We start from the raw sequence: 26,837 nt of genomic DNA, 5'->3' as shown, positions 1-26,837 counted from the left end.
TAGACCAGGCTTGGCTCTTTGGCTATAAAGAATGTGACATGAAAATTCATAGGACCAACACTTCTTAGTGCACAGAGACGCACCAGATTTCTCCTTCACATTGCCCTCTTAACATCCTCCAGCATTTTATGTAATCGCGTCAATACAATTTAAGTCTCCACTTTTAACAAGGAGAACAAAGTCACTCCATTCTTTGCAACAACTTTTTACATCCCTGAACTCTTTTCCAGACTGAACCTTTACACAAGTTGTTCTTCATTCATGTTTCTAGACTGAAAGTTGTCCTTACTAACTCTTCTTTTTTTCTGTTGGTCCAAACCATCTGCATGCACTAATTCCATGAGCATATCCCTGTTTCTGCAAAAGCAGAATCAGTGACTTATGCAAAATTGATTACTTTTTTAGAACAGAAAAGTATTAAAAGTGTCTTTTTAATATTCCACACTATTCAAAGATGTTATTCACGCTCAAGGAAGACAACTGGTTAGAATACATCACACAATGTTTAAAATAATTTTTTTCAACATAACAGGTAGAGAATTGGTAGAATGTTTCAGCACAAAGCAAGAATAAGCTAAAACATTTCATGACAACTAGATATTTAGACTAATCTCCAACGCCTTCCCAGCTCAGAAGCATATTATCTTTTAACTGGTTATATCCCTGACTTGATCTTCATTAACTCAATCTAATAACCACAGCATAAAGCAAAAGAGGAACTTTTTTCTTTTTAAACCTAGAGGAAAAAAAACAAACACAAAGTTATTCCAAAAGCTGGTGAACATTTGGGCTGGAAGAAGAAATAGCGGGGGGGTAGGACAGATACTTGTAACAAACCAAGATTAAAAACTGCCAAACAGTTTGACAGCGTAAATACCAGAAGAATCCATGGAGTAACCAAAGAGCTTTTGTAATAAACTGTGTGGGTAAAAGCACAGGAAGAGAACAATAGCTAGCTTAACAAATGTATATTGAATATATTCTTTCCCTTCCCTGTTTTGACCGAGGCATGGACTTTCTTTTGTTTGTGTTTTCAGGCCTGCTATCTGTATTTGTAGCCAGCTGTTACTATACCATAACACATTCCCCCTGCTAAATCCCACAGAGAACTGCTGTGTGTGTCGCAGTGTTTGAGAAGAATTGTCTCGGACAGATGTCAGTTCTCACATTTCTCAGTATCTGAAGCTGGCGCTGAGCATCCCTCCCCTTGCCCGGCCGCCTTCTCTCCCCTCGCTGGTGGGGATCTTTGTGTCTGAGAATGCAAAATGTCACAGCAAGGGCAAATAACACGCATTAAATTGCTTTGTGTAAACTGGCCAAATTAAGAAGCAAAACATTTCTGTGGAGGGTTAATTTCCCTCAAGGTAACAGAACAACATTAACTCTCTAGTAATAATTTAATTCCATCTCGGCCATCTCTCAAGCACAGATGCTGTTTTGTTTTTACTATGTAACTCAGACTGCAATGTTTGGGGGCTTCTTTTGGGTTTTGTTGGGGGCTGAGGGCAACGCAAGAAAGAAACAGAGACTGGGGAATTCTAGCTTGTGCATCAAATTCACTGCTTGATACTGTGAATTAACTGCAACTTCCAGGTGAAACAAAACAAAAGAAAAAACTCCCGTTATTCCTTCTCACTGCTGCAATAAAATTCAAGCAAGTGCTCTGCATTTCATCCTGCAGCATACAGCTGCCTCTACCACATATGAACAGGATTCAGGATCTTCCTTCCCAAAAAACCCAGGCAGACCTTATGAGTGTCTTTCTCCTCGTGGGTACAAGAGCAGCCATAAGCTTTTTCATTATACTGTAAGAAAAGATATTTTCACCATCCTGAAGGAACAGGCAAAAGCGTGATGGCTTACGCTGAACTGTGAATAACTGAATAGCAAAATTTTCTATTACACTCCTGTAACTCAATACACTATGACAGCCGAGTCCAACTAATAGTAAGAAGGCAGGAATTTCATGTCACTTTCTACCTTATTAGTTTACACGTTTTCATAACAATATTATTAATTCGCTATGAATAAAGCTGCAGCAACAAAATGATTCCATTATTGGAACCCACAAAGTAAAATCATCTTTGATAGCTGTCAAACCACTTTTGCACAAAGAATTTCAGAAACTCAGCCAATCCTACAACAGAAGACGCTTAATTTATCATCGTGCATTGGAAGAGAAAAATATGAAGTCCTGAAGGTCCACTTATACTGAAAAAAAACCCCATAGATCTACTTATTTTAATTCCCAGACATAATGGAATAGTAGTACAGTTAAATCCAGAACACACACAGTGCAAGTAATTTTGCAAATAAGTATCATCTAAACAGCGAGCACTCTCAAACAAGACAACTTCTTGGAGTTTACACAATACTGCCTACAATAGGATGCTGAAGAGACCTCACCATAAAAGCAACACAAATATTTAATACTTGTGTAACAGCAAAGTTTTTGCTTTGGAAAGCAGATATAAGATACCACTAAAACCCACCTTTATATTACCCTTCAGCAATGAAAAGTTTTCCATATCATTAAAAAATCTGGTAACAAGATATATAGAAGGAATCTACAGTAAGAAACTGTGCCTATCAGAATTTCCTGGTAATGTCTTCATTAACATAATAGAAGCTTGGGGTGTTTGGGTTTTTTTCTTTTTTTTCTATTAAATCTGAAGTACAAAATAAAGGATTTATGTCAAAATAATTTAAACATAAGGAAAAATTGTTAAGCAGTACCTAAAGACAGCTCTCGAGTGGTTAGTGTCTCTGCATTAGTTGTACATTATAGGGACCTCGCTGCTACTACTATCAAGAAAGCACTATCAAATAGTTATATTAAAAGCTGTTACACAAACTGTCTGCTTTCGAATAGATAAGCATTAAAGTCTTTAAGAGTATTCAAGATGGGTAAAGTAGCCAGTTGCCCATTACAAAGACTGCAGTTATGCCCAATCTAACAGAAAGAGGTTCAAGCCTGCAAATAACAAGCGTCCTAAAAGGAAGATCCCGTGCTTTTAGTGGAGTAGTCAGTTTTATTTTGAAGGCATTAAGTACCACGCTGAATCTGACCTCAGAGATAAAATTTTGTCACCATCTGAAGGTATTCCTGCTTTGTATGCTGATGTTTAAATTGGTGCCTTAAATTTTCTTCAGTAAAACATATTTTGGTTACTCTTAAACATTTATTCAGAGATCCATTGTTTCGTTGCTTTGGCACTTCAGTCCAATGTGCCGCATTATCTTAAACTTTAGTGCACAACATGTTTGCAAACCGTGCCGAAAATGAGAATCAAGCCTTCCACTGCACGTGCTTCTGCCTTTAGGGAGAAAGGCAAGAACAAATACGCAGGTTATAGTGCTTGATACATTGTGCAAAAAAACCCTCCCACACTATCAGAAGTTACACAAATCTCTCAGCCAGCTTAATACTTACCCTCATTCTGACTTTTTTTTAAATCAAGGAACACTTTAGATGGTGCATAACCTTTTACAATACCTTCACACACTTGAAGTCAGAGTTAAATCTCATTTTCACCATTGTAAATGTCTCTGAAATGACACCCAAATTGCAGTAGTCTGTCCCTTAAATACCATCTTTTTGCCACTTCATACATTCTACAGAGCCTTCCACCATTATTTGTTATTAATGAAAGCATCACTGCACAAACTTGATTTAAAATCCTAATCCCACATTGTGTCAAGCACTTAGCATCTAATAGGAGGCATTTAGCACCTCACAGAATCAAGTTGTAAAGAGAATTTTATTAGAGAGTCTTTAAACCACATCTACAGCCAAACTTAAACCCCCCAAAGACACAATTTGGCACCTGGAGGAAAAAAAAAAAGAGAATGAAGTGGAAAATACTGAAAACTACTGGGGAGAACAAGGAAAGGCAAAGGCACCACACATACCCACCAGGCAATTTCTGCGTTTTCCTTCCTTCCTTCTTCTGTTTACTCGGTTTAAAACAGGAAGGTGTTTTACTGCTCTGTAATAGCCTGGGTCCCTTGCTAGACCACCACTCATACAGCCTTTTCCCCAACATATTACCACCCAAACAGAGCACTACCCCCACATCATCTAGCAGAACCAAGTGAGGGGCAGAGCCTCAGATATTTCTAACTGCTTTATCATTCCAAAGATCAAGGAAATGCGAAACATTCCCAGAGAGGACACAACCATCCTTCTCTGTGCAGACATTTCACTCTGCTTTGCAGCACAGGAGCAGAAGAGGAAAAACCAAATGTTGACCTACTCCTCGTATTTATGTGTGTATCTGTTACCTTTAGGGAACCACCTTGCTCAATGTCCTCTGGACCCTGGCAGCTGTAGGTAGTATCTGCAAATCCACGGCTGAGGTTACATATCAGTGGCTGCATTCACACTGGGGTACAGGCTAGTTCTCTTGAATTTATGAAAAACTGCTCCATCTCCACAGTATCTTAAAGCTACGCATCGCAAAGACTAACCTTAATAAAGCAACAATTTCTTTATAGCCTTTCAAATCACTTTGGTAAATTACAGCATTCTGATATCAAACCTCTTGGGAAACAGCTTTGTGAAACTTCCAAAATTGAGTAGTTGCTCTTGTTCAAATATGTTTGGAAAATAGAGCTAGATTGTTAGGGTTAAACAACAAGAATATGGATAAGCAATTTGATGTTTTAAGTGATTATTAATCAGGATCGATTTCGAGACAGATTTGCATTTGTTTCTTGTACAGAGAAGGTATTTAGTACATAAATATTCTGAAAGACATACTACTTGGGAAAAACTGATGGGTTTAGCTCAGAGATCCTAAGAAAACAAAGTAATAAAAGCCAGGACAGGGCCAGTGGGAGGGAAGAGATTAATTCTCACCTGTAAAACCACTTTCAGATAAATACTGTGCCTGGCAATTCAGTATACATGACGAGGCTGCCATCCTCAGGGGATCAGGGAGCTATTGCAGCTGACTTCCAGAGAGGGTTTATGCCTTGACCTCCACAGAATAACTCATGCAAATTAATTCCTCAAGAATTGGCTAAGTAGTCAAATATTACAACATCTTAAGTGGTCTTCAACATTATGTTCCTTAACCATAGCCATTTTCAAATGTTAGACAAACTAGATGGCAGGGTCATTGAAGCCTTCTAGTCAGTGTTATACAGAAAGTTCTCACATTTCAGAACAGAAGGTTTCTTGAACATGTTGTCTGACAACTACACACATAACTCAGCTAGCAGTAACATCAAGAGGAATAAACGGAAGCTTCTTAACCTTTAAAGGCACACTTCATTATTTCTCCTTCAACTGCCACAAATAGCATAATTTTATTGTATCAGGGTTTAAATGTTACATATAAATTGGAAGACAGACCACAGGAAATAAGACCGTTCTAAAAATTTTTGATACCTTGTCATGATTTGGGATCAGCCTTCTGGGAAGAACCAACCCTTCTCTTGATTTCCAACCATTCATCCAGCGTCTTGCATGACAGAGCTCCTTTCCCCAAAGGCACTGTGGTGCCAGCTGAGCAGCACTTCTAAACTTCTAGGAGTGATTTCATGCCCACACAAGCCATCAGGTTTTTTTCTAAATTGACTACTCCTCATCCAGTATGTCCTTTGTCCTAAAGACTCTTTGGAATAGCTTTTTTTAAAATGAACTTTTACAGTTTTTCCATTTCAGTATACAGAGACAGCCTCTACGCCACTTTAACTGTTCTGGTTTTGGTGCAGGAGGGGGAAACCAGAGACCCCATGAACTTGATTCAAAAGCTCTGTTATGCTACTTTTCCTTCACGCTACTTGTGTAGCATAGAAGTCCACAAAAAACACAGAAAGCAAAAACCCTTAAATAAGCTGATTACAAGAAAAAAAGATGTGCTCATGCACACAGCAGTGGACCAGCTGTTCAGGAGTATTCAACTTTCTGAATTCCAGACAATGATACCATTTGTTAGAGAGAAATGGCCAGTGAAATCAAGTTAAAAAAAGACATTTCACCACTGGATTGCTGCCAAACGCCCATCAAAAGCTAATCAGTTTAATCAAAGATAGGCTTGGGTTAAATGAATCTGGAACTTCGTTCAAATTGCAAGTCTAAGAAGCATTACTATAAATTAGCGTTTTTCCCACCATCTCCTGTGGTAAGTACTGAAGCTATTGATTTTCACAATTATCTACTGACACACCAAAACCCCAACCATCATCAAAATAAACAGACGTCAATTTACAACTTGTGATTTACCAGCCGGCAAAACCCAGCCAACAGATCTGAATGTAATCACAAAACCAATAATCTACTTACTGATGACAAAGTCTTTACCATCAAGCCTCCCAAAGGGATCTGCTGTGGAGCTAAAAGAAATTAACAATACGGGAGAAGTCACAGCAGAGGTGACGGTCTGCAGAGAACCTTCCTCACAGTGAGATACTTGAGGAGCTCAGCAATTTTAATGCTCCAAAGTTCATTCAGTTTCAGTCTTTATATGATGGGACAAGTTCTCTTTACTATTGTAAAAGGCGAGCCCTCTTATCTAGGCAGGAAAAGGTCACAGGAGAGTCACTGTCTAGTTGAAGTTGGGTAAGATTTCTTCTTTCTAGGAACAGTTAGCATACGAAGCCCCTAGAAAGACTTGTTTAAGGTTGTGGTAGATCCACTATTTCAAACTACATTTTCTCCATGAGGCTTTTCAACTCAGGTACCCGATTCCATAAGTACTCATCACCTGAATATTCTTGCATGAAGAGAATTGACAATATTTTGACAATAAATCCATGTTTAAACCTCAACTTTTTTTTTTCCTTACAACTTAACAGGAACACTTTTATTGGGCCAAAAATCTCATTCTACAGGTCAAGAAGATAGAAGTTTTTGTTCTCCATGTCTCGTCAGAGAAAAGCCGTGTCTACTATACAACTCACTCTTCCCCGTGTTGCTTTCTGTGACTGATGGCCAAGTACATCTACAACAGGCCCCAGACCATACAAACTGGACCTCCCGTACAGATCCCAGGCACCAGAAATACTCCATGCCACTGTGTGAGATTGTCCTTTTTTTTTTTTAGACCGCTGCCCACTGTTGTAAGAGTGTACAAGCTACATACAAAACTGTGGAAGTTTATTCAGGAAGTGTGTGTCTGTTCATCATGAAGACCCCAGTAACCAGTAGAATGGGATTCTTCAGTTCAAACCTACTCTGCATTCCCAAGCAGGAGCCATACATAACGCCTGCAGGTCTGAAAACAAAGCAGGAACCCCTCCTCCAATCCTCATCATCTTCCATCAGCAACCGCAATCCTTTTTACTTCTACAAACCCTGCTTTCCCACACAATATAAAATGCTGCTTCTAAGACATCACTACTCATGATCAAACTCTGATCTCAATTAAGTCTCATTTCATTTTCAATATCCTTCCTGGCTTGCCTGTTACATCTTACCTACAAATCAAGTGGCCTACCCTTTACTTCAGCTGTTCATCACTAATCTCTGGAGTTCCCCAAAAGTCACTTTTCCTGAGCTTATTTCCTTCTTGTGCTCTCTACTTCCCACAAGCACCTCTGTAGACACTCTACTTCAGCTGCCAGATTTTTCCTTTCAGTGCAGCAACCGCTCTGTGGCAATATGCACAGAAAATTTTAGTGATTAAGCATCCAGTAACTAGAATTCACAGTGACATTCAGAGTCATCCTGTAACAGCTGCCAACAGCACAAAACCCATCACAGACACTGGCTGTCTCTTTTCAAGGACTGGCTTCTTGGCAGAAGTTTATGAACTGCCTGATGCAAAGTTTCCTGCTGGAGCCCACCCAGGTTCCATCTTTTGTTAGCTGAAGGATTTTTCCCTTCTTCAGTACTGGCAAAACTCAGTATCTCAGCACTGTTATGAAAGTTATTGGACACTTTTTCAAATGCAAGACGTTAAGAAATATTTGGAAAATGTTCTGAACCAATGGTAAGGCAAACTGATGATATTAGGACCTGAACTCAAACCAGGAATTTGAATGGTTTAATAGGAATAAGTCCTTGAAATACTTGAATTATTTCATAGAAACAGTGGAAGGCTTTGAAAAAGTGATATAAAGTAATTTTTCAGAAGAACAATGACAAGTGTTAAGTATTTTGTTTCAGGTTTGTCTGTCTTATCTACATTAAATCAAGCAGAATGTATCAGTGGACTTTTTGGAGAAAATTATTCTATGCTTTCCATTAGGGAGCTTAAACTTTTTTTATAATAAGCATGACCAATTTAAAAATTGCTAACATTGGTTTTCCTCAGTATTACATGTTTCATTAATGTCATTTATAAAACAATGTGTTCCCCAAGTTGCAATAATATCAAGCATCAGTTACAACAGCATCTAGTAAAATGTTTTTGGCAAGACTGACAAGTATAGCACTATTAGATCCAGAATCGCTCTGTTCCCTGAAAGCTAATGAAGTTCTGAATAGGGGATCAATTGAAAGTGTATCAGTGCTCTTGACTCTACACAGTATAGCACAGAAAAGGACATTGATGTCACCGACTTCTTGCCTACACAGCTCAAGCGCGTTGTAATGTAAAAATACACTGGAGATCATTCATTTGCTTCTCTGAAATATCCCACAGGCACCATATACACACACAGCCCCCCCAGAGACCCGGGGGGACGGCACAGATGGACAATTGGCCTCTCCCTCCTCCAGTGAGGGTCCCACAGACAGAATGGGAGAAAACTTGTTTCATTGAGCCATTTACTATTAAACATTTTGAAAGAGAGCAGTTTGCATAAACATCAAATAACAGGCTGAACTGCAGCTTAGCTCAGGGCATGAACTGTGATAACTACCTTGTGAGAGAAACTTTTAAAAACAAGTTTGATTTACAAAGTATTAAATGGCCTCATTTGTTATAAGTCCTAAGGGACTACAGCCCCTCAGCATCTCCGCAGAATCGGACTGCTGTTTAGAGAAGCATGGTCTTATGAACAACAGCCTCTGATTTGTTACAGTATTTATGACCCAATTTTAATTCTTACCCATAGTCTTCAGTATGAATAAGAATTCAACACTAGTTACAGTTGCCAAAGCACGTCCCTGAACTAGTACAGCACAGGCATACATACAGCCAGGTAAAACATGCTGAACAAACTTCTCCCATATAAAAATACGCCAGTTCTCTCTCTTCACTAACACACACACATCTTTTTCAGCTTGTTTTTATACTGTCTCCTAAGGTCTAACCACTCCATACTTTGTACACCACGGTTTCTTTCCATCTGAGGTTGCAAAAAACCCCCATTTAGTACTAAGTTGTGAATTTAACTGATGAGCTGCTTAGCCTCCTCCTTTAAATCATTAATAAAGATATTCAACCTAAGTGAGCCTGATACTTATCCTCCAAGCACTGCTGCCTGCACTGCAGCTCAAATTACTGCCACATCTACTATTTTTGCTTAAGGTCCTTCAGCAAGTTTCCAGTCCATGCAATATTTAGGCATATAAAGTTTTTTTTTTCCTCTCTCCCAAGTTTTATGTGGAATTTCTTCCAAATGGCTTGCTGAAGTGTTCGCTGCATTAAGTATTCCTCTTTCTGCAAAATAAAACCTGATTTTTTAGAAGGAAAGAGTATGCTTTGTGATTTACACATACCAACAGTTTATTGGTCACAGCTCCATTATTTACAAGACTATTAGAGATGTGCCTTCAGTGTTGGTGTTAGTATTTTATGTAAGGATGGATGCAGAATTAACATTGAGGACTTACAGTTAACATACAGAGCCAATTTCTTCACAGCAGACACTCTGATGAGCAGATACACACAGCCTGGCTACAGAACCCTAGACTTCACACTATGCAGTTTATCCCATTGAGGAAGCTGGTGGCAGCTGCAGCTAAACTACTTTCAACACCTAAGCCAGTTAGATATTTAATTAATTCCACAGCCAAACAGTAGTTTGTTGTTTTATTTTAAGGTATAGGCGCTGCGTTTCTTTTTCCAATCTGTTGCTATCACCAGCCTTTCAAAACCCACTTGCTAATTTTGTAAATTCGGCAGCTAATCCCTAATCCCTTTATGTTTAAAAATAAAGCTACTCTTCATTTACAGGTGCCCTTTCGCTATTGTTGTGAAACAGATTCCCACCCACATATCTGCAGAACCACTCCATTTTCTGAAGCCATCCTGGAACAAACAAGATGTTAGTACAGCGTCTTGCAGTGCAAAGCCTGCGGGAATAAGCATCATCGTATACATAACCCCTATTTTACACGGCAAACTACAGCAAGGTTAGGTGTCTCAAGTCTCTATGGCAAACTGGGAGCACAGATCAGGTAGTCAGACTTCCAAAACAAGCACCACAGATGCAAAGCCACCCAGTTACTGCTACTGCTCTTTGAAAAGTCTTCAGAATCTGAAAGGCAAGGACCTAAAACAGATTCACAGCCCATCTCCTTGCAGAGAAAGCATCGCTGTCTCAGTACCTGTGCTCCTGCAGCCTGCCAATTTCAGCATTACAATTTGACTTTCACATCACTGTTGGGATTCAGTTTAATTAAGGTGCAGCTAAGCCACATGCAGACTCAATCTTTGCAAGTTTGCATTAAACTGGAAAAGACATGCCAGCTTGAATTAAGAGTCAAATAGATATGATTCACAGGCCTATATAATGCATTACACTCAAATACAGCCCTCATGCTGCTAGCACTGATTGTTCAACACTCCAACAGGATCTTTTCATAATGCAAGGAGATATGGTCCCATACCTGATTTCATTGTGAAAGAGACTGAGGCAGAATATTCATTCACATCACTAGCTCACAGTATAGGATTTCCTAACAAACCATACAACAGACCATCTTTGAAAGTTACTTTGCCCCCATACCTCTTCCCCACCTTCTTAATTCTCACCTGCTTAAAGAAATATCAACTGTTTGTAGGCAAGCCCTGGGTTCACACTTGGGCATCAAAATGGATCAATGCATCCAAGAGCTTAACTAAACAAGTTAACTAAAAACCTGATCTCTGTACGATGCTATCCAAGTTAGAATTCTAAGAGACGAATGGTCAGAAAAGCTCATTTCTTTAAAACCACTAGAATGTGCAGGAACAGAAGTCCTCTTTTGTTCAGCAGCTTTCCATTCAATAAAATTCCCCATTTGTCTTTGCTTCCCTGGACTTCTTTCCTCTTGCTAATCAGTGCCAGCCGCCAATTAGGACTGACAATAGAAGAAAGTCTTTTTATGATCTTCAGTCATCACTACATAAACCACCATACTGCACTCCATTCTGTACTCAGTTCCTTCTTTTTCTCAAAAAGAAAACTTTAAGTATGTTTACTGGTGTTTTAATCCTTTTCTTGTTCTCAGGCCAAAAATAAAATTCTTTCCAATCCTCCCATTCTGGACTTGGACTGCGAATACTGAGCAGGCACACCGGGCTTGTTGGCTGCAACTTCAGCTAAATTGCTGCTGCCGCCACTGTTCCTGCTCTTACCATCTCGTAAAATATTGATTTCTACAGCACATACCCAGTAAAGAAAAAAATAAATCAATTTTCCCCTAGACACAGCAAATTGGCAACAACATAAGAGATCAGCCTGTCAGGTTGGTATGCAAGACCAGCATCCAAAAATGAACTGAAGACACAATGTCAAGAAGGTGGGAGGGTGTACGGGGAAAAGGGGAATGCAAACAGTTGTACCAGAGGAGAGTCAGACAAGAAAAGGAGGCTATGACTGTGAAAGATGTGTTTGTTACATCTTATTATTACAGCACTGTTATAAAAAAGCAGTATCGTGTATCAGGTTTTCTACAGGACAGCCAGTGATGGTCTGTATGATTCCATCACAATCCTCTACCCTGAGAAATTTTGGCATACACACTGAAAGTTTAACAGTTACAAATACAACGAAAGTAACAAGCAATCAGTAAAAAAAATGGGATGAGAATAGTCAAGTGTTTGTGTAAGAGGACTGCACACCTTAAAGCATGAGTGTAAATTTGGAGAACCCATGACAGAATCCCACAATAAAGGTGCTCTTGTTTCTTAAACACACAGCCACAGGCAAAGCGGAATAAGGTGTTGTACATTAATTGAATCTACCTGAAACAGTAGAAAACATGAGCAAAACAAATCTCCCAGGTAGGCTGAAGGAATCTCTTTCCCCCTTGCATTCTCCACTCTCAAAGCTCCCTGCTGTGACCCCAGCAACTTATATTTTTCAGCCAAGTTCTCCACGCTCTCTGAAACTCCCTCTACAAGAGCGCCCAGGAAAACCCGCACTGCTGTAGAGCACATGCTGAAATGACAGACCTGCCTCCATCACACCACAGGACACCTAGGACCAAGAGGAAAGGCTCAGCCTCTTCCTGACCTTCACGCATCAACTTCATCTGACCCTTGCATGTCAAGGTACAGAAAACGTTGCTGTGCTTCACGTACTTTAAAACAGGCCTCTTCTAAGCTGCCAACCCCTGAAAGGGCAACAAGCCTGACCCTTGTACCAGTTGTGGTACTTCACATGACTCTTCCTTTAAGCAAAGCACTGCAGAGACCAAGCGCTGGCTTCACCCCAAGAGACGCCTGTGAAACCCAGAGCGCCTGGAATGCTTCTTCCCCTTTCAGCACAGCCATGAGCCGCACACCAGGAGCCAACCTTTGATAATAGGCACAAACACACATTAAAACAGAGCTCCAAATCACTGGAGCTTTTTATATACTGTAATAGATCCCAACTGTATCAAAACATTAATATTGAGCTCTCAGGACTAAGGATATGGCATTGGGTCCAGGATACATGCTTTTAAAAGGTCCCTAAATGCTTATTCATATAATAAGCCACAAAAGCTCTGAAGAAGCTGTTGCCATCTGTTTTCCGGACTCCAACATTTCTATACAATCCTCTCCCTACCCCCACCAGCTGCTATTTTCTAGAATACACAGAATGGTAGGAGTTCAAAGGGACCTCTGGAGATCATACCATAAACAGGAGAAAAGAAGAAACTAAAACCAGAAAAAATAAAACTACGACCGCGTCCCTTAGTCACAACTCTCTTCCTGAGTATTGCAAGGATCTCCAAAGCTTTGTAACATGTGGTACGTAAAGATGGTGTGTTGTGAATAGAGTTGAAACTTTAATTCTACATTTCCTTACTTTTGTCATGTAAATCAGATGCAATTTCTTTTGCATCTGGTTACTTTCCAGTTTAATGTGAATTCATTTAGTACTTGCAATTTGAGGTAGACATATTTGTTTCAAACTAACAATTTGGAGGTGGTGGTTGAAGAGGAGAGAATGGTCAAATGCTAGGTTTCCTTTGATCCTCAGGTCTTCACTTCAGACAGTTGAGACAGGCAGGGACCCCACTAACCACGCCATAGATTTGGTACTGAACACATTTTGTCCACATCATATAAAGCATTAGTCTTTTGGATGAGCAAAACAAATAATTCAAAGATACTAGCAATAGTTACACAGAACAGGTTTATAAAAACTGAGTAACTGTTTAAGCAGCTTTTTACTTTTCTATTTTAAATTGAAACCAGGTGCAGTGCTTGCTTTGGGAGTGCTACAACTACTGTGTTATGCTTAAGGGGCCCCCAACAACTGGCTGTTGTTTACAAAAGTGTCCTCCACCTCCCCCACCCACCCTTTAAATTAGATTATCAACTCTGACAGAGGTAGTTTACACTCTCCAATCCCATCAGGACATCATGTTAAGTGCTTTAAAAGCCCAGGCAAAGACCTTATAAGTGACAGTAGGCACTGACGCCCAAGGAGCACACAGAGCACTTGAAACCAGTTCTTCCCCCAGCCAAGGGATGAATTAAGCAGTCTCTTCTCTGCAGGGAATATCACGAGGCCTGACCAGAATCCATAACACTAAAGATTTATATGCTTCCTCAAAAGGACTGGTTAAACATTAGAAACTGTGCAGAGAAAGGCAGAGATAGGATTCAACTTCTTAATGCATACAGCTTCTCACAACCCAGGACTTCCAAGACCACAGCACACCCACCGTCACAGCAGTGCACTGGAGAGCAGTCGCTGGGTCCACCAGCTCCACTGGGACATGCCCTGCTTTTCAGAAGCGTGCCAGCCCAAACGAGATGCCTATGTCCTGTCTGTATTGATCTCCAGGCTAGCCACAGCATTTCAAACAACATTAAGTGGTCACAGAAAGAAAAAAAAAGATCAGCAGCTTCTTGTCCATACAACCTGCATGAACCTTGCACATACTTATATATACGTGCCAGGTTCTTAACCAGAGAACTGTGCATAGTCATCTGTTTTAAAAATAGCCATGCAATATTTACTCTCTAAATGTGAAGGTACTTGATATTTTAAAGCTCTAAAAACTAAAGTTCAAAACGTGAATAATAGTCACCTTGTCACGGGGAGAAGGAAAACTCTGGAAGTTTCGAAGCATTGCCACACAATGAGGTACTGAACCTTTCACAAAAGCAGCATGCAGTTTTCAGAATAGCTATTCAGTAGTTTGAAGTCACTTCACCGTATCTTTGACTTACCAAAATGCAAAAAAGTTAGTGGCAGTAACAGACAATTAAAGGCCAGCAAGTTCACTAGGTATCACCCCAAGCCCATCATTAGACATAGACATGGCCAGAACAGTTGAACAGTGTTCTAGCTGACCAGGTACAGCAGCACAGTCTCCAAGAACAGCTCTGTTGTTGTAAACAAGCATGAAGTGGGCTATGGAGCCACTTTTTCTTAAATCTTCACTACTTCACCCATTCAATTAGCCAGACAAAACCAACAAATCCCATGAACGTGCTAAGAACTCCTGAGCTCAGCAATTAAAGTAAAAACATTCATTAGATTCTTACACTTGGGCAGGATAAAACTTAGTTCTATGTTGCCTTTAAAAGCCTACCCTAACAAAATATCCCTGAACAGCTTAGATTTCCAGCCCACACAAGTTGGTTATCAAAAGAAACAGACATCAGAAACAATGAGGGAGAAAGCTTGCACACATTTCTTCCTTAGACTCCCAAAACCAGTTGTACTGAAAAAATAAAGCAAAGTTTGCCACCCAGCACCCGCGCACAGACACTCCCAAGCACCAGGCGTTAACAGCAATGGGGTCAGATACCTTGAAGGGAACTGCTTACAAGCATTGTCTGATTTTTTTTTTTCTTTTTCCATGCGATTGGAACTTCTTAACCAACAGTAATGCAGCTACAAACAACATCTTGCAGAGGAGCAAAATGATCAAGCAGCTGCTTGTTGCTCTGGAGGTTGTCCCCAACTCTAAAAGTTTGACTTAGTCACGTTCTGGCTCCTGTTATACCAACCAGTATTCAACAGGCTATAAAGACCTGATCCGAATAACAGAAAATCCAATAGTACAGCTGCTTTCTATTTATAAAAAATTAGCCAAATCTTGTAACAAAACATGTCCACACCAACTCTGATGATTTTATGACCTGGTTGCTACTTTTGTCAGTTTTAAGGATACTTGTTGGGAGATGGAAGGGAGAACAACACACAAAGGTTACACAAACATCCCTCAGAGCCAAGATATGCACTCATCTCATGTTTGGGCAGTGACCTCAATGTCATAGAATCTTTAAGGTTGGAAAAGACCTCTAGGATCACCACAGTTCAGCCTTGGACACACTCATAACCCTTAAGGCAGTGTTCAGAGTCATTTCATCTCCTGGACGAAATCACTGATGCACAGTTCCAAGAGACCCATCACACACACACAGTTCCAAGAGACCCATCACACAACTCAAACTGGATTTGGATGATCTGTTCATACAGCCCACTACCAAGGCATAGAGAAGTACCTCACTTGCAGGATGAGGAAGGTAGAGGTAGAAAGCTTTTAGAGGTAGGAAGTTTTGGAGATGCTCAGCATTGACTTTGACACTGAATATACCATATGCAAAATGACCCTCCACCTTCCCAGTACAGACAGTTCTGGGCTTAACACTTCATGGGATGAAAGACTAAAGCTAAGCAAGAGATACAGAGAAGCGAACTACAGCAAATGGTTCTGAATACACACCAGAACAGCCTTTCTTGAACCGCAGAGAAGTTCTTCCGCCCCTCCAGCCTCCACAGAGGCTGCCAAACCCTGCCTCTCCGCCCAGGATGATCAGTTCTTCAGCCAGCAACCTGTTACCACATGCTTCTGAAGAACAAGGTGCTGTTCTGCAGGAAGATGATAAGCATTTGAGTTCTCAAACAGATGTCTTCATCCCGCCTGCATCCAGTTAGTAGACTGTCTTTATTCTGAGACCCTAACACACTTATGTCTCAAGTTCTTTGTTGTTTGTTTTTAAGACTTTTTGATTCTTCCTTACTAGGGCCCACAAATAATAGCTCTCTGAAGATCACATGTAGGCAAATAATCACAGGTAGCCTCCCACACAGGTTTAGCAGCTCTGATCTAAGAGCTCCCTATGGGAACTTGAGATTCTGTGTGTTGTACACAAAAGGGCATAAATAAAACAATACTAGAAATACACAAAGACAGCATATTTTATAAAGTGAGATATTTGACAGAAGAACTGTGAGATGGAGCAATTTAAAGTCTAAGCGTGTGCCATGACATTGAAAACAGCAAGAGAAGGGAGTATGAAGGAGCAAGATTAAAAGATTATAATTTTCAATGCCTATCACTGTATCTATGACACTATGGGAGAAGCAAGTTTAAAAAGAGTACAAGAAAACTTAAGGCAATATAGATGCCAAAAAAAAAAAGATCAAAGCGGCCTTCCCAGAATAGGGTGGAGCTATCTATACCTGATTTTTCAGAGAAAGCACAAGAAAAGCCTGAAAGTGAATGCAGAATTCAAGTTTTTACCATTTTAACCCTGCTGGTGTTGTTCAGAACATTGACTTCTTGTAAGCTGAATGGTAGTTCAACTACAGCAGAAAATGTGGTTTTCCTAAAGTTTTAGAGTGTATCTTTCTAAGTCCAGGTATTCCTCACACATTTGTTAGCTTGCCTTTTCCTAATAAGGAAAATTACTGGCACAGAGAAGAAAATTTTTGTTTTTTGAAGGATGAGTTTAGTATTGCTCTGCATAAGCAGGTGAGGACTGTTAGCACATAGCAGACTGCAATACATAGGAGATCTTGCAAAGAACTATTTCTGCTCTCTGTGGGCAACTGTGCCATAGAAAGTAAATCCTGCAAAAGCTATCACACCATCACCTAGGGATGCCTATTTTGCTAAATCACTTCCACTTGGGCAGCCTTGATTGCCCTGCAGAATATGGTGGGATTTGCTCTGTTAAAGAAAAGGCAAATCTATACATCTTGCCATATTTCAGGCACATAAGCATGCCAAAAAAAATGCATAGCCCACTGGAGCCAGTGCCTCTTCACCTTACTGCACGCGTGAGTTTGCTTCCTATTGTAGCCGAAGAGTTTGCTTCCCATTCTAGCCTGTTGAATCAAATCAGGTTTACTACATTTCCCTCAAGCATAGTTTTGTTTTTAATTACCATGACTTCAGAGATACGAACAGCAGAGAAATAACTTTAAGCATAGCCATTCTGTTTGGTGCAAGGTCAGATTTTCCCAAGTATCTAGCATGGATTCAGCTATGCTCCTACTGAACTTGGTCACACACTAGTCAGCTTCCACCAACACTAAGCACTTTTGGAAACTTCAACCAGAGCCATTTTACCAGTTCACTGTCCTGGATATTAGTATGGTGCACTAAAGCCCAGAGTTCCCATTAAGTTAATTCCCTGCAGTACTAAGAAGCTTGCAGAACAGACCGTTCCTGCCTCTGTAATTTTATATCCAGTACTTTTAACAATGGAAAATACAATATTTAAGCTGGTCCTGTGGGATAGAACACAAGACTTTGCTGGATCTTATGAAAGGAGCGGTATCACAGTTGTTTTGAGTGTCTTGCTTCTGAATGCAGTGCAGCACCACATATTCTTTATAGGCCCTCGTCTTCTGTACATTCACACGTCTCAGTATTAGTGAAACTCCAATATCACATTTGGAAGACAAAAATAATAAAACCAATGAGTATCCTCAAATCCTCTCCTAGGAAAAGTTCCGAGATCCTTTATAACTACTCAGTATTCAGACAAGGAAATTCAGAATCATAAGCAATGATCAAGATGAGGAGAGTTACCTATTCCCTCTTAACATTCTACAAACTACTAGAAGAACGCAGAAAAGGAAAAACATTTCCTTGTAGTTGCAACTTGGTGAGCAAGGAATTAAAGATCTTTTCTATGCAGTCGGAAGCCTTTACAAACCAGTTGCAAGACTGCAGAAAGGCACCAGACCCTCGGCCTCCATCCAGCCTGATGGACCAGCAGGGAATTCCTTCAGAGGAAACATTCAGTCACTGCCTGGCAGGCAATATACTGTTCCAGGAACTCAGGAAAGGGGTATATTTGGTGCAACAAGCAAGAAGCACTAAGAGGGCTATGTCAAGAGTCTAATTGTACCAGAATGCCTGAACAGCAAAAATTCTGCATTACTGAGGTCTAATGGAGAACCAGAGTGTTGACACAAATTTGGTTTGGGGGAAGCTTTAGGTAAGATAGGACAGTTAGCTGCAGTTAGCCTACACGCTTCGTCATACCAAGAAATTGTTGTTACCAGGCGCAGAAGTATATACACCAATTAAGGGTTTTGTACACCCTGTCAGAGACCGCACATTACATATGCAACGCAAGCCGTCTTGAAAGAGCTCAAACATCGTGCTGATGGTTAAGTTAGAAAGTTAATTTACAACTGCGCTGGCAAACTGTGGAGGACTTGGGTAAGACCAGGGTCAATATGCATCATCTCCCAACTGTAAAAATAAATAAAAACCCCACCACCAAATAACCCCCCAAAAACCCTACACATTTTGTTTAAAGACAGTGGTGATAATATTTATGCTTCCAAAATTATTTTTACAAGCCAGAAGGCTCACCAATAGTTGGAGCCAGGTTTCAGAAGCAGGACCTCGCCGTAGTACCTCTGGGTTAAAACCTGGCAACCTTTAGCATTCACAGACACCCTCGCAGGAGCTTTGCGTAGGAAGTGAAGAATATTATATTCAGTAGAGAAGGCAGGGGGAATTTCAGTGAGAAGAAAGTAATTGTTCAAGTTGGAACTTGGCCAGAATATAGGGGTTAACACACTAACACTTGCGGAAAGAAAAATATACCAGTACTATGAATTTCTCATGGAACAGAAGGTATTCCAAACCACAGTTTTATCTTTCTTCTAAAATAGCATACGTTCCAGCATCATAGTGTTTTCCCATGTGCAGTATCTATGGAATGTTTATTTTCCAATTTGGGAAGTGCAGCACTAAACATAGCATCGCTGGCTGCTCCCGCGCAGAAACCGAAAAGTCTGGGAGCAATTTGGAGAAGGTACTGTGGTACGGTGAAGAAACTGATACCGATACCATTTCCAACTGTTTGCGAGAGTTATCACACCATTCCTCAAGACAGAAATTTCACTTGCATTTTATGATATACATCAAGTGAAATACTAAGATTTTGGTCACCTAAATACTAGACTTATAATGCAAAAGGTAAGAAATGAACTTTAACAGCTAGGGTAAACAGTACTTGGAGGATAAACTTGTGAAGTTTTTAATCAGGACATACAGTATTTTTCCTACAAAATTGTTTCCAAAGAAAAAGAAAAACGTCAGTTGCTTTTAGCTGTATTCATGCCTTTCCTCCAACTTTTTCCAAATACATGCTGGTAAGTGAATTTGCTAGTAGTAGGAAGTTCAGGTGAATATAGTAGAGTATTTCAGAAACAAATTTTTCGTTCATGATCACAGTTACAGGCATGAGAAATCACTCAATTGGTCAATCCAGTATAAAAACAAACCCAACACTAAAACAGGTACCCGATCTGAACCGAAGCATACAAGTTCCAAAAACATAATACAAATTTACTCAATTAACTAAGTATTTTTCATTAATAACATCACAAAAGCAAACATTTTGCCAAATAACAATGGAAATTGGAACAGTCATTCAACTTATTACTTTGAATTGTTTCCTTATCAAATACGCAACAAGAACAGGAAATTAATTCTAAGTATAGTCATGGTCACAATAATGGGATGAAGTTCACCAAAAGAAATGTTTGACCATCTAGCAGGAGTCATTTAAATTCAGGCTGTCAGGCAATTGACTAGTTACCCAAGGGAAAGAGTGAAACACACTTCCCCTGTGTCATTTAAAAACCAAACACCACCAGTCAAAACAGTATCTTTAAGTACTTTTTTTTAGTATAAACAAAAATAATCCTAGGAAAGTGTGTTGGGTTTGCGTGGCAGGGTTTTGGTAGCGGGGGGGCTACAGGGGTGGCTTCTGTGAGAAGCTGCTAGAACCATTGCAGCCGGAGAGAGGAGTGAGAAGATGTAAGAAACTCTGCAGACACCAAGGTCAGTGCAGAAGGAGGGGCAGGAGGAGCTCCAGGCGCCGGAGCAGAGATCCCCCTGCAGCCCGTGGTGAAGGCCATGGTGAAGCAGGCTGTCCCCCTGCAGCCCATGGAGGAAGGATGAGGGGGTGTAGCGATTCCACCTGCAGCCCGTGGAGGACCCCACGCCGGAGCAGGTGGAGGCACCTGAAGGAGGCTGCGGCCCGTGGGAAGCCCACGTTGGAGCAAGTTCCAGGCCGGACCGGTGGACCCGTGAAGAGGGGAGCCCACGCCAGGGCAGGTTTGGTGGCAGGACTTGTGACCCCGTGGGGGACCCCACGCTGGAGCAGTTTGCTCCTGAAGGTCTGCACCCCGTGAGAGGGACTCCATGCTGGAGCAGGGGAACGATGAGAGGAGTCCTCCCCCTGAGGATGAAGAAGCGGCAGAAACACCGTGAGATGAACTGACTGTAACCCCCACTCCCCGTCCCCCTGTGCCGCTGAGGGGGGGAAGGTTGAAGCCAGGAGTGAAGTTGAGCCCGGGAAGATGGGAGGGGTGGGGGGAAGTGTTTTAAGAGTTGATTTTATTTTCTCACTCCTCTACTCTGTTTTGCCTAGTAATAAATTAGATGAATTCCCTCTCTAAGTTTGGTCTGTTTTGCTTGTGCCGATAATTAGTGAGTGATCTCTCCCTGTCCTTATCTCGACCTGCAAGCATTTCATTATGCCTTTTCTCCCCTGTTTAGTGAATGAGGGGAGTGAGAGAGCGGCTCTGGTGGGCACCTGGCCTCCAGCCAGGCTCAACCCACCACAGAAAGTGAGTGATTCACAGATGTTTCTGACTTGATAAGCATGTATTTCCTTATGAGAGGACTACCCTGAGTCTGGGATGGTTTATGCATCTGATTGATACAGCAACATTTTGGAGAAACATTAATGCATTTAGGATTAGAGTCAAGTCTTTGCTTTTTGGGTTCTCAGTTGACAAGTGACTGGAATGAACAGTATTTTTTTCCCTTTTAAACACTAGCTATGTCTTTGAATAATTTAAACTATGACAGTGAGGCTCAGGAACTGTCACAGCTCAGGACACTGATTAATGAGAACAAACAGAAGCCAGAACATTCAGCAGAAACTCACTCTGTCACACAAAGGGCAAGATAATTATTATAAGACCAACCTTCTCTTCAAGTTTACCTTTCCAACACAGAATTAGCAGTATTTTGCAAGTTTACTTAACTCTTGCAAAGTAGCCAATAAGCTTTTAAGAAAAATAATCACAAGAACAAGTCCCAAGATTGCTTTTCACATACCTACATACACACTGGACAGTTTAGGCAATAATTTCTAGTCATCTGTGAATATTCTTTATTCAACAGTGCAGAGAGCACCACATCATGCTGCAACCCCAAACCTTCCTCTCACTTCAATTATCTGCAAACATTAAAGCTGCCAGAATGGTTCTTCCCTCATGGTTTTCAAAGTCCTGAGATGAATACTGCTGTCATGAGTAGTGAGAAATAGAACAAGAGAATAAGCATTGATAATTTAGTAAGTGACAGATGAGAGAAAACATAAGATGTACATGCAGGAAGCTGTAACACATCCATAATTTTCTTTGGGACCAATTAATGTTAGAATTGGTTTGCATACTCTTAATCAGAACTGTACTGCAATTTTCTGCCATGAGAATGGGGATCTTTTCTAATGAAAACCAACAAGACACTTTTTTGATTTAATAAATACATTCTGAACTACAGCACAGAATAATCACTTTGTCAAATACTAACACCAGCAACAATATGAGACTTAGGGGCATAAATAGTTAAGAGGTATTCCAGATGTTCATTTTGTGAGCTATATTATTAACATCTCCAAACGATGGAAGACCAGAAGCATCCAAGCTACAGTCTTACAACTCAGAGTGCTGAGACAACTTTTCTCTTGTCTCCTCACCTCTCTTCTCATTACCTAGCTGACAAAGTGACACTAAATTAGCAACAGGTACTCTTCACAGGCTGCTTTTTTCCTTCCCCTCTCCCACCTTCTACTTTCAGATCATTAAATCCCTTCCCTTTCAACACCCAGACACTGTCTAGTCAAAGGGGTAGGTTCATTTCAGAACCTTTAGTGTCTGTTCTCAGAGCGGTGTTTGTGGGCTCATGTCCTCACCCCACACCAGCTCAGACACCCAGCACCATCACCTCAAGCAGTGTTGCAGAAGTGGCCAGTAATATAAGCAGAAGAGCAAAAAGACACACTGAGGCAGCCTAATGGGGGATGTGGTCCCTGCCTCATGGCACACATCTCTCTGGAGACGCTTGCTTCATTGCGCTTACATCTGTGAGAGAAATTAAAGGAAGAACTACTTCTGTTCCAACAATTATTTCTAAGTAGTTAAGTACTTATGAACTGCTTGGAATGATTTAATCTATACAATGCCGATGAATTGCTTCTTCCTGATGCAAGTCTTGTTACTATGGCGTTAAATGCATACAAAGGCAGAGTCACTGTCACCTGCTATTCAACGACAACAAAAACTGTTCCCAAAGCAGTGTCATAAAAAAGTATTTCTGAAGCACCACATATTTCAGTTACCAATATTTCAATTCAATGCAGGCTCTTCAGTAGAGAATTAAATAAGCTGCTGTAACATGCAAGTTATGTATTTCTCTGCTACTTTTATATTCAAAGCCAAACACAGTGATCTGCTGTACAAACTAGCTTTTTAAGAAGTGTAACCATTTCATGAATGATAAAACTCCCTTTTGTTATGAAATAAAATCATCTCATTTCTACCTAAGCCTTAACATTTTGCTGCTCGCACAAAACATCAATAAAAACAGATCCTTTAAAGGAACATTTGAAAACCAGAGACAGGCAATCGACAGCTCAGATCTCATAAATGAAGTCATGAGTTCAACTGCCTTCCAAACAACATTTACTTCCACTGAAAAGTAAGTTTTGCTTGCTCTTGACATACTGACATCCCAGTCAGTGTGAGGAAAGATAATAAGATCTGTCAGTCTCTGGAAAAACTTTTTAACTAACAAGGCTTTTTCTTAAAGATTTTTATTTTATTTTGCAAGCTTCACCAAGTCTCCCAAGGGATATATTTTCCTCCACTGTGTCAGTGGCCTGTAACACTGGAAGACTTAACCCCATGAGAAGATACCATCTCTCCCTCTTAATGCAAAATGGGGCCAGGTTTACTACAGTTTCGTTTTAAGAGATTACCCCTGAGAATCAAGTTCAACTACAGTTGATGCCTGAAGCCCAGCAAATTAATATACAGTGTATCTTAAGTATATTTTAAAAAAAAAAAATCTTTGAATGGCAAATGCAGCTGAAACTCCCCAGAGAAGATGAAAATGTTGTAGTAAATTTATGAAATATTAAGTCCCATGAATTTATGCTATGTTGAGAATGAAACACAACTCCTCCTAGAGTGGTTAAACATCATACCACTAAGTTTAAAGACCCAGATCCCCCTCCCAATTAACATTTTTGTTTGAAGACTAACTCTATTTAATTTGAGATTTCCTCTTGCTATACCAATTACATTTTAAAACTTTTTCCTGTGAAGTTTAAGTAGGAAAAAAAAAAAAAAAGGGTTTCTTTCTTCAGTATCAAGCACCTGGCAAGTAAATGGAAGGTTCCTGCAAAGCCTTTAAGGCTGTAAAAGGCATTCCTCTTTTTCCCTGGGGATTTAAAACTCAGTTATTTTTATTCCTCTTTTTAAGCCTATGAAATGACATCATCTTTTCCCCTTTGATTTATACTTTACAGTATTTTTTCCTCATTGTTCCTCAATTTGCTAATTCCCTAATAATTAAAACTGCTGTTGGCTTGGTCATGAAATAACAAGAGAGGAAGTGTCCAGTACTACACATCTCTGCAAATCAGGATCATTCATTATCTTCAGTTAATTACCTATATTAATGTAGTATAATTTTAGTAATTTGCAATTTATCATTTGTTTCAGCTATATAGGTATTTGACCTAGCTTGTCAAAACTTTGAGAAATAAACTAACAAACTGCCTTGGAAGGTTCTCTACCAAAGCATCGTGAGAGAGCATGAAAGCAAGCGCTTTCTATTTGCTCAATGTTTGTTAACTTCCCCACAAATACAACAGCATAAGTCTACAACGTAGGGTCAGTTTTCCCTTCCTGGGCACTTGGTACTCTCCAAACCCAAGGTAACTTTGGACAAAAAGAAAAGGCTGACCTTCTTCCTAACACCTCCATCCAGGCCCATTGCATCCAAGAGAAAATTGCTGCAATTGTGTGAGCTCCCTCTTGTAAAACACTCTTGTTCACTCCCATCAAAACAGTTGCAGAAGTGAGAGCCCTCCTCTAACACCTCATGTTCTCTCCCCTCTACCCCCTCCAAATAAAAATAAAAATCAGCAGTAGCAAAAAAAATTGCTATTGAAGAACTGATTTAGGAAGGTCATTGGAGTTGACAATCATTTAGAACAGGATTTGAGAGAAGGATGAAGAGTGCTGGCTGGAAAAACAGTCAGAGAGTCCTAGAATTGCCAAGGTTGGAAGAGACTGCTGGAAACGAACCAGTCCAACCCCCCTGGCTAAAGCAGGGTCAGGTAAAGCAGGTTGTCCAGCACCATGTCCTCCAGCTGGGTTTTCCATGTCTCTTCAGAACAGAGACTCCACCACCTCTCCGGGAAACCCACCATCCTCACAGTGAAAATAGTGGGGGGTTTTGTGGTCAGATGGACATTCACGTGTTTTGTTTGTTGCATCTTGTCCTGTCACTGGGCACTACAGAGAAGAGCCTGGCTTCCTGAATTTCATTCACTCCTATTACATATTTATACAAATTGATAAGAACCCCTCTGAGCCTTCTCTTTTCTAGGCTGAAGACTCCCAGCTCTCTCAGCCTCTCCTCATATGAAAGATGCTCTAGTCCCTTAATCACCTGCGTGGCCCTGCACTGGACTCTCTCCATTAAACCCGTTTGTATCTTACATTGAGGATCCCAGAACTGGACACAGCACTCCAGATGTGACCTCACCAGTACAGAAGTACACAGTGCAGAAGAAGGATCACCTTCCTTGACCTACTGGCAATGCTCTTCATATAGCCACTCAGGATGCTGTTGGCTCTTTTTTTTTTTTGCTGGTAGAGTGCATTGCTGGCTCATGGCCAGCTTGTCCACCAGGACCTCAAGGTCCTTCTGGACAAAGCTGCTTTCTAGCCTGGCAACCCCCTGCATTTACTGGTGCACAGGGCTGTAACTCCCCAGCTACAGGACTTTGCATTTCCCCTTCTAAAGATTCATGAGATTTCTCTCTGCTCCATTCTTCAGCCTGTCAAGGTCCCTCAGAATGGCAGCACAACCATCTGGTGTATCAGCCACTCCTCCCAGTTTTGTATTGTCTGTGAATTTGCTGAGGGCATACTTCATCTGATCGTCAGGTCATTAATGAAGACATTGAACAGCACTAGTGCTAGCCCCAGTATTGCACCCTGCAGTACAACAGTGCAAGAATCCCAGCACTTGGAAAGAAACTACTCAGAGGTGGAAAAAGCCAATGGGTTCATCCGCTTCAGGTACATGGACAGCAATTGCTTTTGACAGACAATAGTTGTATGCTAGTGCGCACATATAAAGACAAGTAAGACTGCAAAACAGTAGTACAAGATCTTCATATAGTCATTCCCCACACAGCAGGTCTTGCTTCTACAATGCAGAAAAAACTTCCTGTCTACCTAAACCAACAATCCCTTCGAGGTCACAGTTCTCCCCAAATAGCAACAAGCACAAACACACATCCATACACACACACAGTCCTACCACCAGGAAGTAACATGCTGCTGATCGAATGCTCACCCTGAGGTTGTACAAGCTCTACTGCTGCACTGTAGAGCACCTTGTAGGACAGGAAGAACTGAAACCTTAAGCTTTGTTGGCTTGTCCATCAGCCTTATGAACACTTTCACAGGCTTGTCTGTGGTATAAGAGGAATACCTCTCTACAGTCCTCCTTTACTCCTCCCAGCACAGCCTTGCTTTGTAATAGTTCCACAGAAGAGAAATCAATTATATTATCAAGTGGTTCACCACTGCAGCTTGCCTCCTTTTGAATATCACACTATTTCCCCTACTTCTGTATTTCCTGTGAGCACTGTAATAATGACAGGAAAGTTAACATACTAGGTAAAATTTCACAGGTGTCATGCCCATTTTATTACCAGAAAAAGTCCCAGAATTTCTTACCTGCAACAAATGACCGCTTTACAGGAGAGTGCCAAGTCCAGAAAGCTCTGCCTGACTTCAAATGAAAGGGCATACTTCAGTGTGTGGCCATCGATAATCAGAGCAATATCATTTTCCTTGCCCAGCGACTCCCCCAAACTGGTACAATGTTGAGTCAGAGAGGCTCTTGTTGCCTGAAGAATAAACAGAAAGAAATCATGTTTCTTCCTAATATCAGGAAAGCGCATCCAGACTACAGCAAGGCGTCT

General features: G+C 40.7%; 1 protein-coding gene across 8 annotated transcripts in view; it reads right to left on the bottom strand.

Annotated features, from left to right (window-relative positions):
• Window positions 1–26,837, bottom strand: part of ATP8A2 (ATPase phospholipid transporting 8A2) — a 347,593-nt gene that overhangs the window by 180,431 nt on the left and 140,325 nt on the right. For all 8 annotated transcript variants that reach the window (XM_054809745.1, XM_054809706.1, XM_054809713.1 and 5 more), the window contains one exon: window positions 26,590–26,762. In XM_054809745.1, coding sequence (XP_054665720.1) covers window positions 26,590–26,762 — 173 coding nt within the window. The remainder of the gene's footprint in view (window positions 1–26,589; window positions 26,763–26,837) is intronic.

The sequence above is a fragment of the Grus americana genome, chromosome 1 (assembly GCF_028858705.1).
Source record: "Grus americana isolate bGruAme1 chromosome 1, bGruAme1.mat, whole genome shotgun sequence".
In the NCBI taxonomy this organism is placed as follows: domain Eukaryota; kingdom Metazoa; phylum Chordata; class Aves; order Gruiformes; family Gruidae; genus Grus; species Grus americana.
The sequence above is the reverse complement of the archived record's forward strand: the minus strand, read 5'-3'. Positions and strand labels throughout refer to the sequence as shown.